Here is a 14,036-nt window from a genome sequence, read left to right on the forward strand (position 1 = left end):
ATACATTGCTGGATTCAATTTGCTCACATTTTGTTGATAATTTTTTACTCTAAGTTTATGAGATACTATTCTGTAGGGTTTCTAAAAATAATGTGTTGTCTGATTTGGGTATTAGGATAATACTAGCCTCATAAAATACGTTGGGAAGTGTTTCCTCTTCTTCTATTTTCTGAAAGCAACTGTATAAAATTGGTGTTAGTTTAAAAAAATCCTTGGTAGAATTCTCCACTGAAACCATATGAATCCAGAAATTTGTTTTTCAAGTGCTTTGTAATGATAAATTCTGCTTATTTGATGGCTATAGGCCTATTCAGATTGTCTACTTTTAAATTTACGTTTATGTTTATTTGAGATGGAGTCTTGCTCTGTCTCCCAGGCTGGAGTGCAATGGCACAATCTTGGCTCACTACAACCTATGCCTCCTGGGTTCCAGCGATTCTCCTGTCTCAACCTCCAGAATAGGTGGGAATCCAGGCACTTGTCACCAAGCTAGGTAAATTTTTGTATTTTTAATAGAGGTGGAGTTTCACCATGTTGGCCAGGCTGGTATCAACACCTGACCTCAAGTGATCTGCCCACCTCAGCCTCCCAAAGTGCTGGGATTACAGGCGTGAGCTGCCACACCTGGCCCAGATAGTCTATTTTTATTTTAGTTGAATTTTAGTTATTTGTGGTTTCTGAAGGACTGGTTCATCCTTCTCACTTGTCAAATTTATAAACACAAGTTTTTAGTATTTGCTTATTATATTTTTAATTGCTGCAAGTTGTGTCATAATATCATGTATCTCATTGGTATCTTCTTCTTTCTTCTTGTACTCATCAGTCTTGCTAAAAGCTTACAAATTTCATTGATTTTTCTTTCTTAAAGAATAAGCTTTTTGTTTTATGGACTTTTCCTCTATTGCTTTCCTATTTTCAACTTCACAGATTGTTGGTTTAGGTCTTTATTACTTTCTTCCTTCCATTTGCTTGTGGTTTGGTTTTTCTATTCTTTTCTAGCTTCTTGGTTGGGAACTTACTTATTTGAGAACTTTGTTTCATTTCAAATATAAGCATTTAAGGCTATAAATTTCCAGCTCAGCACTGCTTTAGCTTCATCTCACATATTTTACTATGTTGTGCTTTAATTTTCATCTAGTTTTTCCTTTGAGACTTCTTCTTTGATTCATAGATTATTTAAGAAATATATTGTTTAATTTTCCTGTTGTTTTTCTACTACTAATTTCTACTTGATTTCATTATGGTCAGAGAAAATAATGTATATGATTACAGTTCCTTCAAATGCATTAAGGTTTGTGTTATGGTCCAATATATGGTCTACCTTTGTGAATAGCTGTATAGGCACTTGGAAAAAATAGTGTTCTACTGTTATTGAGTAGAGGTCTATATAAATTAATTAGATCCTTTTAGTTGACTATATTGTTCAGATCCTCTATATTCTTGCTTATTTTGTTTAATAATCCTATCAGTTGCTGAGAGTAGGTCCCCAACTGCAATTGTAAATTTATCCATTTCTTTTTTCTGCTCTATCAGTTTTTGCTTCATGTATTTTGAGGCTCCGTTGTCTGGTGCATGAACATTTAGGATCATTAGGTCTTCCTGGTGAGTTGAATATCTTATCAGTACATAATGTCTCACTCTGTCCCTAGTAAATTTCTTTACTCCCTACTTCATCAGATATTAATATAGCTACCCCTGCCTTTATTTTTTAAATTACTGTTTGCATGATATATTCTTTTCCATCCTTTTACTTTCAACATACCTCTTATTGATTTTGAAGTGAGTTTCTTGTAAGCAGCATATAGTTGGGTTATTTTTTTTAATGCATTTTTTCTTTTGATTGGTTTATTTAGGCTATTTACACTTAAAGTTGGTTTATTTAGGCTATTTACACTTAAAGTAATTATTGATGTTAGCCTTTAAGTTTGACATTTTATTATTTGCTTTCTGTTTTTTCCTTTGCTTCTTGGTCCTCTGTTTCTCTCTTCTTTCTGTCCTGTGGTTTACTTGAACACTTTTTAGGACTCCATCTTTATTTATTTATATTTTGGTTGTATCTCTTTGTATAGGTTTCATAGTGGTTGCCATTAATATTATAATGATATACACATGTGACTCATGGCAGACAATTTATTGGTATCAGCATTTAACTTCCCTACTTTCAAATATCATTGTTTTTAGCATCAGATGATTATATTTTGTTTCAGTCATCAAATATGATTTACAAAACTCATGAAGAAAATGATAATGTAAAGATTAATTTTATGTGTCAACTTGACTGGGTCACTGGATGTTCAGATATTTGGTTACACATTATTCTGCGTATTTCTTCCTGCCTCACTGCCTTCCACCTGTGACATTAGTTTCTTTTCCTGCCTTCAGACTCAAATTGAAACATCAGCTCCTCTTGGGTCTTGAGCCAGCCAGTCCTCAGACTAGAACTATACCATCAATTCTTCTGAATCTCATGTTTTTTGGACTTATGCTGGAATAACACCATTGGCTGTCCTGGGTCTTCAGATTTCCTACAGATCTTGAAAATTGGAGGCCTCCATAATTGTGTGAGCTAATTCCTTTCTCCTACTGGTTCTGCTTCTCTGGAGAACCCTACTACAGGTAGTTTATTATGTACCATATTTCTATTCTTTCCATTGTTCTTTCTTCTTTACTTCTCAAAGCTCCAAGATTCATTTTCATTTCCTTTCTAGTTGAAAAATTTCCTTTAGCCAATATTTAAGTATAAACCTGCTAATGATAATTTATGCTGCCTAGTACAAACTCCAACTCATGTGATGATAGATATTTAATTTCAGGCAGTATGGAGTGACTTTCCCCAGAGTTGCATCCAGATTTGGGGTGGGTTGAGGAGGGTACTTATGGGCTTACATGGTTCCAGGGCTCAGGTAGGAGTGTTTATGGCCTGGCTGTCACTTCTGCACATGGACATCTGCTGAGGCATGTTTATTTCTGTCTGATATTTAGTCATTAGTTCATGCAGGAACTGTGAGGTATTTCTTTGCTGTGGTACATGTAAAACATTGTCCTGCCACTGTCCCAGTCTAACAGAAAAGACTATGTCCCTGTGGTTCCCAGGTTCAACCAGCAGCTTCTGTACTCCCTAAGCCCATAAGAAATTATGAGACAGCCTCAGGTCCATCTGCCCACCCTTGCTAGGGGCCAGGAACACCAGGATCTTACTGCCTTTGTGGACCCTGTGAGACACAGAAACTCACAACTACTTTTTCCTTTCTGGAAGCCAAGACCCATCTGCGGTTTCTGTTATTTCCACTTACCCCTTGGAACTGGATGGGGAAAGCATTAGGGATCTTTTATATGCAAACTAAGTTACCTCAGCTCTTTTTGCTTCCCCTTTGAGTCTCTCTTTCACCGCCCAGAGTATTCATAAAACATTTGGCTAGGGAGACACTGCTGGGAAAAGGATTTTGCTGCTACTTATCACAAGTCCCTTGCTCACTTTGGTACATTGATCACACACACACACACACACAGCAGACTGGTTTCAGGTACACTCTAAGAATCTTCCTGTTGTTCTAAAGCTCAGATCTAAAAGTTCTGTAAATACCCTGAATACTAAATTTGGCAGAAGAACTTCCAGTGGTTAGGGGTCAGCCACCTTTTATTACTAGAAACAAGTCTCAACCATCACCCTGTGGACGCAATTCCCATCGATGCCAACTCCAACACTATAAAACCGACCCAGAAGAGGGGAAGTCACCTCTTAAATTAACAGTTCTTGGGAAGAATATCTACTACCACATATTTTTCTCTGTGGGCATGAAATGGGCTTCGATTTTCTTCCCTGTGTTTGTTCTCTGGGGCTGTTGTAACAAAGTACTACAAACTAGTGGCTTACACAACAGAAATTTATCATCTTATAGTTCGAGAGGCTAGAAGTATAAAAAATCAATGTGTTACTTGGGTTGGTTCCTTCTGAGGGCTGTGAGGGAAGGATCTATTCTAGGGCTCTCTCCTTGGCTTGTAGATGGCTGTCTTCTCCCTGTATCTCTTCTCACATCATCTTCCCTCTCTGTGCATATCTGTCTCTGTGTCCGAATTTCCGTTTTTTCGTAAGGTTATCAGTCATACTGGATTACAGCCCACCCTAATGACTTCATTTTAACTTAATTACCTCTGTAAAGACCCTAGCTCTAAATAAGGTCATATTCTGAGGTACTGGGGGTTAGAATTCCAATATATTTTTGTGTGTGTGTGAAGAAACACAATTCAACCCATAATATTCTCTGAAGCCAAGTGATGGGCAAAAAAGGAAGACTGGCATTTTGTTTCTTATTTAGGCGCTTGCTTTGTCAGTGGGCTTGCCAGCCTCCCCTGTGTTACCTGAGCAGGAAAGAAAAGCCCCCCGCAGTCCACTCCACCTGTACTTGCCTGGGCCCCAGCAGTTCCAGGTTTTCAAGAGGAATGTTCATTCTCAGATGGATTCTGACCTCAATCCCCAAGCATTGAGGCATATGAGAACAGACGACACAATCTTGCCAGGACTAACACAGTGTGGAAGAAGGAGGCACATACAGTCAAGGAATGAAGGCTTCTGCTAACAACTATGAGTAAGCTGGAAGATGCAGCTATCTCACAAGGGATTCTCAATGCCTAAGGGACCATCTGGGGGATCCCTTCATCCACAGGGTCTGTTAAGAGGATGTATGACCCACAGAGACAGCCAAAATAGTAGTCATCAATTAAGAACAGCATTGCCACCTTGCAGAGGCCGTAAGGTAAGGTAAACCTCCGCCTTTCTATCCTTCTATGGTTTCCCACCACTAGGCTGAAGAGCAGGCTGAGGCAGGGGGAGGGTAGAAGCTCATGTGCCCAGCCCTCCATTCTAAGTTCTAGAGTCCATCTAGACAAATCTTAATTTGGCAATAAAATGATGTTTTTATAAATAGAACTGAATCTTCTAAATCAAAGAATCTTTCTGAATATACAAAAGTGAGAAGTTATGAGTTGAGAGAGTGTTAAGAGAGTTGCTACCCAGCAGGAAACACAAATTTGATAGATCAAAAGTGAGGAAAGTGACCAAAAAAAATGAAATGATGTCAGGCTTGAACCTCATTCAGTGGAGACTCTAAACAGTAGATAGTGTACGCATGCCACATGATAGCACTAGGTATATTCCGCTTTAGTTCCTGCTGTTTCACTTAGCATTATATCATGGACAATTTCCCCTATCATGAGATATTCTTCAGAAATATAATTTTTAATGACTATGGTATTTATAGACATTTACACCATAACAGATGTAATTCAAACTTTTACTCAGGCTATGTGTGCTCTAACTTAGGTATCAGTTTTGAACCTAACACTAAATATATATATAATATTATTAATAATATAATATTATAAATTTTATATATATATTTTGCTTTTTGAGATGGAGTCTCGCTCTGTTGCCCAGGCTGGAGCACAGTGGCGTGATCTCGGCTCAATGCAACCTCTACCTCCTGGGTTCAAGCGATTTTCCTGCCTCAGACTCCTGAGTAGCTGGGATTACAGGTGTGTGCCACCACACCTGACTAATTTTTGTAATTTTAGTAGATACAGGGTTTCACCATGTTGCCCAGGCGGGTCTTGAACTCCTGACCTCAAGCGATCTGCCTGCCTTGGCCTCCCAAAGTGCTGGGATTACAGGCGTGAGCCACTGCGCCCGGCCATAACATTAACTATATTTTTAATATATAACTATAGGTAAATGAATACACCTTGGAATAATTATAATAAATAGAAAATGGAAAAATAATTTTTCTACTATTATAAGTGTGTACCTTAAATGCTGTAAGCCCCTTTACTTTCTTTCACAGCATGTTAAATATTGACTTAAGAAAACAATTTAATGAAATTAAATCATCAATTGAGTAAAAAGTAGTTAGATTTGGCTTGAAATATAAAAATAATTTATTTACAACACACCAAGAACCATGTAACAGCACTGAGTGAAATTCCAACAAATGTTTTCTCTGTGTCATCTCACTTCAAGCTGGGGCCTCATTACAGAGCAAACCCTTGCTAGAGTAGAATTTGGAGCTCTTCCCCCACATTTCGGAGGAGGCTTATCTTGGCCTCCCACCTCAAACCTTGGGAGGAAGACTGTCTTTTGTAGAAATCTTCACCATGGATAACAATAAATTTCACATTTTTCTTTAATTCTGTCACAGTGAAGATACCCAGTGACCAGCAATGTGGAAGAGGAGGGGCTGCCCAAGGATAAGATAAAGGATTTGAAAGATTGTTTAGAATTCAGGGCAGAGGCAGAAATGCAAAAATTCCTGAGCTTCTGCTTCTATCCAGCCCACAAGGAAAGGGTGAGAGGCAAGTGAAAGCGATGGATGATGGTGCTGGATTTCAGAGGGAAGCCTTGTTGGTTTTGGCAATGCCTGTTCCTATTGTTAGAACACCCAGCACACTGCTGGCAACTCTAAAAGAATATGACAAGTTTAACATGCAAGATTAATGCTCCTCTCCTGCATCACAGGATGTTATAAATAAAGCTGTAGCTTTTTATATACTATCAAGTGGTATGCCACCCAATAGAAAGCAGATAAAGGAAACCCAGGAAAGCTAATTTTAAGAGAGGGAAAAAATGACATCACTGATGCATTTTAAACACATTTCAAAATACATTCAGAAGTGTTCACACATTGTGAGGATACAGGAAGTCTCTGGCCCCATATACAAATTGTGCATATGTGTGTATGTGTGTGTGCCAGTGTGTATGTCAGTGGGTGTAACAAATATTTCGAGAGGTGACAAACAGCTCATGTATTTTACCTGTAGGAGAAAGAGTACATGTTATCATGGTAGCCCAGTTTTAAGGTAAAAATTAAGTCTTGTTCTAAATCCTTCATTTTCCAGACCAGGACCATCTCTCCCCGCAGCACATGGAACCCGGGACCCTGCCTCCTACCTGTGCTGCTGTTGCTGCTGGGGCTGGCTTGGGCGGGTGGTGGGGGCTGCCCATCACTCAGCTGCTTCACTCGTTTGCGGTGGGATTTGCCGTTGGAATGCACCTGAGCCTGGGCTGCAGAGTTCAGCTGGATGTTGCACACCTCACAGAAGGAGAAAAGAATTTTCTTTTTCTCTTTGCTCAACTGGTCCTCAGGCCTGTCGTTCTTTATCCCCTTTTCTTCAAAGCCCCGTAGAAAATTTGCCATATTCATGATTCCATCTTCAAGATGGTTGTCAGGGCTTAAGGAGTACCTCATGCCTGAAAAACAAAACAAGTACAAGTGCTTCTGAAATGATATATGCCTTATTTTCTAGTATGATTACAATTAATCTTTAAGCGTTTGTTTAAGCTAAAAGTTGCCCAGCTACCCAGTGGTTACTACTAGAAAAAAAAATCATCAAAAGTACCTAAGTAAGCAAGTATGGTCTTTGAACGTGAGTTCCTTGTGCCTGGGGGTTTTTGAACAGAAGTTCCTTTCACCTGGAGCACTTTATACCCCATCCTTGCCCCTCTTCCCATCACCTCCCACCCTCTTTACTCTCTTAACTTCCCACCCATGAGATCTCAGCTGGCAAATTACCTTCCTCATGAAACCCTTTCTGACCCTGGACACAAGGCAAGATCTGGTTATAGGCTCACATAGTGCTATGTGACACCTATCAGAGTATGCATTTCTTAGGCAATTGTGCAATTACTTGGCTTATGTCTGTCTCCCCATTACAGTATGAGCTCTATGAGGACAGTCACCTCGTCTCTGGATATCCCTTAGGCCTACAACTGCACCTTTTACATAATAGGCATTCAAATTTTATTGAAGAAAGGAATAAATGATGTTATGAATCTGGAATTGTGAAAATATTCATGTGTAGACACAAATATATATACAATCAGCATACACCTGGGCATGTACAAACAGATACATGCCTTAACTGCAGGGCAGGTAACAAAGAACAAAATACTGTATGTCTGCAACTTACATTGGGTTGTGTTCTAAAAGTCCCTTTATAAGTCAGCTGACAGGAATTTGGACATATTTTCTTATTCTTGTAGTGAAACAAATTGTTTTTCGGTTTCCAGTTTAGCCCATAAACATCAATTTAATATTTGATGGAGCTGAAATGTAGAACATCTGAAATACAAAATAATATAAAATTTTAGTAAACTGGTAATTGAAAAAGAATGAAATAGAATAAGAAATAATTTTTTATATTTTTAAGTGTTGATGTTTTCTTCATTTGTTTAGATAAGAGTACAGAGGTAGATTATAAACTAAGGGAAGATTCGAAAGGGATTTTCAGTACTTTGAGACCCTTGGTTGATGAAGATTGCCTTGCCATTTTATTTTTTTCAGTGCCATTTTATGTAATTTTTCATTTTAGTTAATACCAGGAATACCAGCATTTTCAAAATTATCAGTGGGATTATAACAATATTTTGGTTTACAATTCGAATAAATAAAAAGACACTTCCCAAAAAGAAAGGGGAGGGGAATTCGGCAAAAATTAAGGGAAAGGGGTATGTGTGAGGAAGAATGGCTGAGGTGGCAGTGCTGTGCCATAAGAGATGAAGGGTTTCTATGAAGGAAGGATCATGGCTTGTAAGGGACTTCTTATAGAACAAACTCAGGGGGAATGCAAGGTATTGGCTTTCAACAGTCCTTTTGATCCAAGTTGTCTCAGAGCTCTAAGAAAAGGAAGGAGCTACTAGAGACAAGACCCTATCTGGAGTGTTCACAAGCAGGATGTTTAAACTTCGGAAAAGGTATGACCATAAAACCAGATATTGATTCTAATGTATAGTACGCCAAAAAATCTCCTTGTTTATACCCATACATCCAATTGTGAAGGTTGTCTGAACACTGTTAATTTTGATATGCAAAACCTACTTGTCCCTTTTAATACTTTAACCTGATAATGCCATTTTAAAGAACTCTCTTACACAAAATTTTCCAAGTCAATCTATTCCTTTTAGCTCCTGCCTTAAAATCTGCTCAAACTATGCAGAAATCAGGTTTAAGCAGTTCCTGTAGCTAAACTACAGAAAATAATTCAGCTATAATTGAAATGGGGTTTGAACTGCACATAAATATTTTTGCTTTTATTCTTTAAACCTAAGATATTATGTTATCACAAAGTCACTTTTCTCATACAACTTAAGAAAATATCAGTGCCATATTAGTTATGTTCAAATATCTATATCTTCTCTTAAAATATTAAAACATATCATAAGAATTAGTTGAAATAAGTAAGTGATTTTTAAAATAAGCTCATTACTAACATTTTGCACTGTCTAGAAAACTAATCCACTGTGAAACATAAGAAAAGCCAATAACGTTTAACCTTGCAGAACGAGGCCAGGCACCATCGTACTCAATCATTGAAACCTAAGCTTATATTTCAACTCAAGCAAGCAAGATCCTTGACTCAGAGGAGAACTGTTGACACTTTCATCTGAAAATTTAACCTGGAGGTGCCCAGGCTTGTCCATATGGCAGATTAACACATGGTGTTTCATAGACATAAGACACACATTATAATGTTCCTATGACTTTTTTGTTTGCATTACCTTATTAAAAATAAAGCCATGTTACCTGTGCTTTTATGATTGCCATTTATCCTGGAAATTATTCTACTCTTGATTTATTTAAATATACATATTTTAAGTAGGAAGAAAGATATCTTCCATATAAAATAAATGGCTCTTCTAGAATTCTGTAACCTCTTCAGAGTACCAGCATCCTCCATAACTTTTCAACCCTATTTTACCTTCTCCAAGAGTTATTCTCACAAGTGGTCTCCCAAACCTCCAACACCGCATTCATGGGCCACTCTAGAAAAGACCCAATGCCTGGGGGTGGGGTATGCATTCTGTTCACCAAATCCCAATTTATTAGTCCTAGTTCTGGCTTCACACTTCCCTCTTTCTCAGGGGAAAAATAAGATCAGCTTCTGTTAACAGCCACTTGCAACCAAAGTATATTTAGCTGCAGAGGTCTTGGGAAAATGACCTAGAGGTGGCAGAGAGGCAAGATATCAGAGTCTCAGCATCCACTTTTGGCCTGAGATGATATAATTTCTAGGCTTATAATATGTGTGAATGTGATAACATTTATAATGTCAGCTTTCTTGCTAAGGGGAAAGTAACAGTGAGTTTAAATGGAAGAAGAGAGAAAAATCTCACTTTCTATTTTAAAGTTTTTCATCAGACTATCTTAATTACATGTTTCACTTGAGTGGGAGAGAAGGACCTTCGGGGGTGTCTGATTTTAAACAGAGCAGTGGGCAGCACTGTGCTTTGGACTGCCAGGAATGAGTGTAAGAAAAGTCAGGACAACTGAACCAAAAACTCTATGCTTTTTTTGTATTATTTTACCAGATTAGATGACCAACAACTTAACATTCATAAGAGAATAAGACATTTTAGTGCAGGCAAAAGAATGAGAAAATGTTGGTCCTTGAGTTGCTGCTTTTGGAGGAAAGAGCTGATGAATTCAAACTGGACAGTCAGGGAATTTCCACAGGAGTGATTTTAAATCACTAGGATGCAATCCGTCAGGAAATTTTCCAATGTTACAACTTTCCCTAGGATTTTCCCTGACCTGCATTGTTATCCAATTGTTTTCTATAATAATTTGAAAAAAAAAGGAAACTGATCCAGAGGTAAAGACATCTCTGTTGCATATGTACAGCAATACATTCTTTGACTCAAGAGTGGCCACATCAGATGGAGAACAAGAGACTGCCTCCCTTCTATGTAAGTGTGAAAAGGCTCATTTCTCAACTCAAGTCAATCGGTTTTATCCACTTCCCATTCATTCCTTAACCCCTAACAACTTGGCTTGCAACTCCTTTCCACAGGTAGTGCTTGTCTTTGCAAAGTCACTATAAACACTTCTAATTGCCAATTCCAAGATGGCAGTTTCCTTCCTCCCCACTTTTCCTGATGTCCTCGTGATGCTCCCTCGCTCGAGTCTCTTCTCACCTCTGCACTCCTGAGGCATTGTGTTCACAAAGTTAGCACAACACACAATTCTTATATTATTGGTTTAATTATTTATATAGTTTTATGACATATATATGGTTTTACTTATTGACTCACTCATTTCAGTATATTGTTACAGAATAGGTAGGCAGAGGGCAAGACGCCAGGGAGAAAACAGTGAACACGATCAAGGAGATGTCTCAGGGGACCAAACAATCCAATGAGAAATACAGAGGAGAAAACAAGAAATTACAACAAAGTACAATAAATTCTTTGGAAAGGTATACATTTTCCTCCCTTGCTAGTTTTCAAGCTCCTTGAGTATAAAAACTATGTTTTATTCATCTTTGTATCCTCAGCATCTAAGATTGTGTTTTGTATAAAATAGGCACTTAATAAATGTTGGCTGAATAAATGAATGGCTGTATTTGTGTGGGAGGGTGTAAGGTGAGCAGGATGGGAGGTGAGTGTGATGTGTGTGTATATGTGCTTTATGTGTTTGTGGTCTGTGGTACATGTGATGTGTGGTTTGCGTGTGGGGTGTGTGTGGTATGTGCAGGGGTGTATAGGTGTGGAGTGTGTGTGATATGTGTGTGGTTTGTGTATGGTATATGTAACTGTGATGTGTATGAATGTGGTGTGCATGGGGTATGTAGTATATGTAGTGTGTGTTGGTTTGTGTGTGGGATGTATGGGGAGTGTAGGGGATATGTGGGTATAGTGGAGGGTGTGTGTGTGTGGTATATGTGGCATGTGTAATATGTGTGTGGTATGGGCATGGGTGTATACGTGTGTAGCACTGGTTGTGAACACAGTAACCAAGGTCAATGTTTTCTTTTTTTTTTGTTTTGAGACGGAGTCTCGCTCTGTCACCCAGGCTGGAGTGTAGTGGTGCCATCTTGGCTCATTGCAACCTCTGCCTCCTGGGTTCAAGCAATTCTCCTGCCTCAGCCTCCTGAGTAACTGGGACTACAGGGGCACACCACCACACCCAGCTAATTTTTGTATTTTTAGTAGAGACAGGGTTTCAATGTTGGCCAGGATGGTTTTGATCTCCTGACCTTGTGATCCACCTGCCTCAGCCTCCCAAAGTGCTGGGATTACAAGCGTGAGCCACCGCACCCGGCCAAGGTCAATGTTTTCTAATTATTTTAGTTTGTATGTGGGCTAAGCACACAGCTGTTTGCATTTTGAGATTAGGAATGGTAATAACGGTGTGCTCCCCAAGGAAAAAGTATCATCACTCATCTGCAAACTAAAATCCCAACTGTTTAGGACAGTCTTTCATCTTGTAATTAAAAATAAGGCTTAAAGTTCAAATTCTGACAAAACATGGGTATATTGTGTCAGCATCCATGTGACATTAGCCCTTTCCTGCAACCAACTTTCTCAGGAAATGGAACACTGGGTATTGTGGGAAAGTTTGGGGAATACTTTGTGAAGATTAAAAGACATAGATGGAGAAGATATAGGTCTCTGGCATTGCTTTTTACCCATTTAACTATGTTGAAATGCCTGGTACTGCCTCCTGATCTTCTACTGCAAAGGGAGGCAAAAAGTTGAGTTCTGAGTACCAGACTATACACAATTCCTTTCCCCAAAATAGAGTTTCAGAGAAAATTAAGAGGTCAGTAGAGAGGATTCATTTCATTGAATGTTTTGGTATATTTCATAATAGGATTCAGATATGGAAGGCTATATTTGATCCAATTCAACTAACCATTTATTAAACACTGATTATGGACAATATGCTATACTTGGCCCTATGGTTAAAGAAATGTATAAAATTAAGAACCTTAAAAAATAAAAAGCTTGTAATAAACTAGAAGAGGCAATCCTTCTGCTACTCATTGTTTAGGAGAGTGACTGTGGAGAACTCTCCGCATAACAGTCCCCAAAATACTTTGAACTTCTTACATTGGAATGAAATTATTCCTTAGCAATTGATTTCACTAGACAGTTCATTGGTCTCATTTTTTTCCCCAAGTACTTACTGGCACTTTATTGAGTGCTAGTGAAATAGATTTTAATGGGGGTGCTCTGGTCTACTGTGAATCCCAAGAGATTGGGATTATTTGACATCAATGGCTGAGTCAGAGAAACTGACATTTAAATGTTTCTAGCAGTTTGTTTCCCTTGGGGAAAAATTTTGAACTCAGCTTTGGAGGCACACTGCTTCTTTATTTTGGAAAAAGCATCTTAGAGGATCTTCGTATTATGTGAAGGTAAAGCATAGACTCTATTCTGTAATGGAGACTCTGGAGATAATATAGCTCCAAGGAACTTAATCTGCTTTCCACAATCATATGAAAGGTTGTCTTCACTGTGACACAGCTGCTTCTCTGCAAATTATCTTTTCTTTCATAAAATATTTCTTTCCTGCAAGTGGATTTAAATTGTATCATCCCTGAAAGTTTTTGTTAGATACTGGGAGATGAATGTGTTCAAGTAGTTAACTACAGGAGATCAGTGGAGACTGGAAGCTGCAAGAACATGACCACATCTTACCTCTGAAAGAACAACCTGGAACTGTTGAAGCTCGAACTGGACTATATTGCATGAACCTCATATTTGGGGTCATTCCTGATTGAATAAACCCAACTTTGGAGAAAGCAGTGATGTTGTTCTGAATTATCCTAAGAACTAAAGAGAAAGATCACACCTCTGTGGATGGGTGCGAGAAGGAAGAGATGTTTTCACTGTCAGTCTTACCAGAAGATTGACAGGGGGCAGGAAATGGACACTGAGAGGTATGAGACTGTGACTGTCTCTGGGCCTGAGGGAACAGGAGGCCTAGGATCTAGACATGTGAATCTTGTTCCAGGCATTCCTGCTGTGGAAGGGTAAGCTGACCCTTGAAATGGGGTGACAGGCCTGAGACTGGGCAGAGAAGACTTTGCACGATATAAAACACCTAAGGAGGGTTTTAGTCCATGAACTCAGGGAACCCCCATATCTATTTACAATTGTTGAATTATCCTCTTGTATAACATCCCGCACCTTTTAAAAAAATCTTCAAACCATCAGTGAAGTCATGCAAACATCACAGTTGGTCTTCCCATTAGTGGGGGAA

General features: G+C 38.7%; 1 protein-coding gene across 3 annotated transcripts in view; it reads right to left on the reverse strand.

Moving 5' to 3' along the window:
* The window catches only part of ZNF385B (zinc finger protein 385B), a 421,128-nt gene that overhangs the window by 319,332 nt on the left and 87,760 nt on the right, over positions 1 to 14,036 (reverse strand). For all 3 annotated transcript variants that reach the window (XM_034954598.2, XM_034954595.2, XM_034954594.2), the window contains exons 2-3: positions 7,960 to 8,111; positions 6,941 to 7,240 (exon numbers count right to left, since the gene is read on the reverse strand). In XM_034954598.2, coding sequence (XP_034810489.1) covers positions 6,941 to 6,994 — 54 coding nt within the window. In that variant the 5' untranslated portion in view covers positions 6,995 to 7,240; positions 7,960 to 8,111. The remainder of the gene's footprint in view (positions 1 to 6,940; positions 7,241 to 7,959; positions 8,112 to 14,036) is intronic.

This window comes from Pan paniscus, chromosome 13 (assembly GCF_029289425.2).
Source record: "Pan paniscus chromosome 13, NHGRI_mPanPan1-v2.0_pri, whole genome shotgun sequence".
In the NCBI taxonomy this organism is placed as follows: Eukaryota; Metazoa; Chordata; class Mammalia; order Primates; family Hominidae; genus Pan; species Pan paniscus.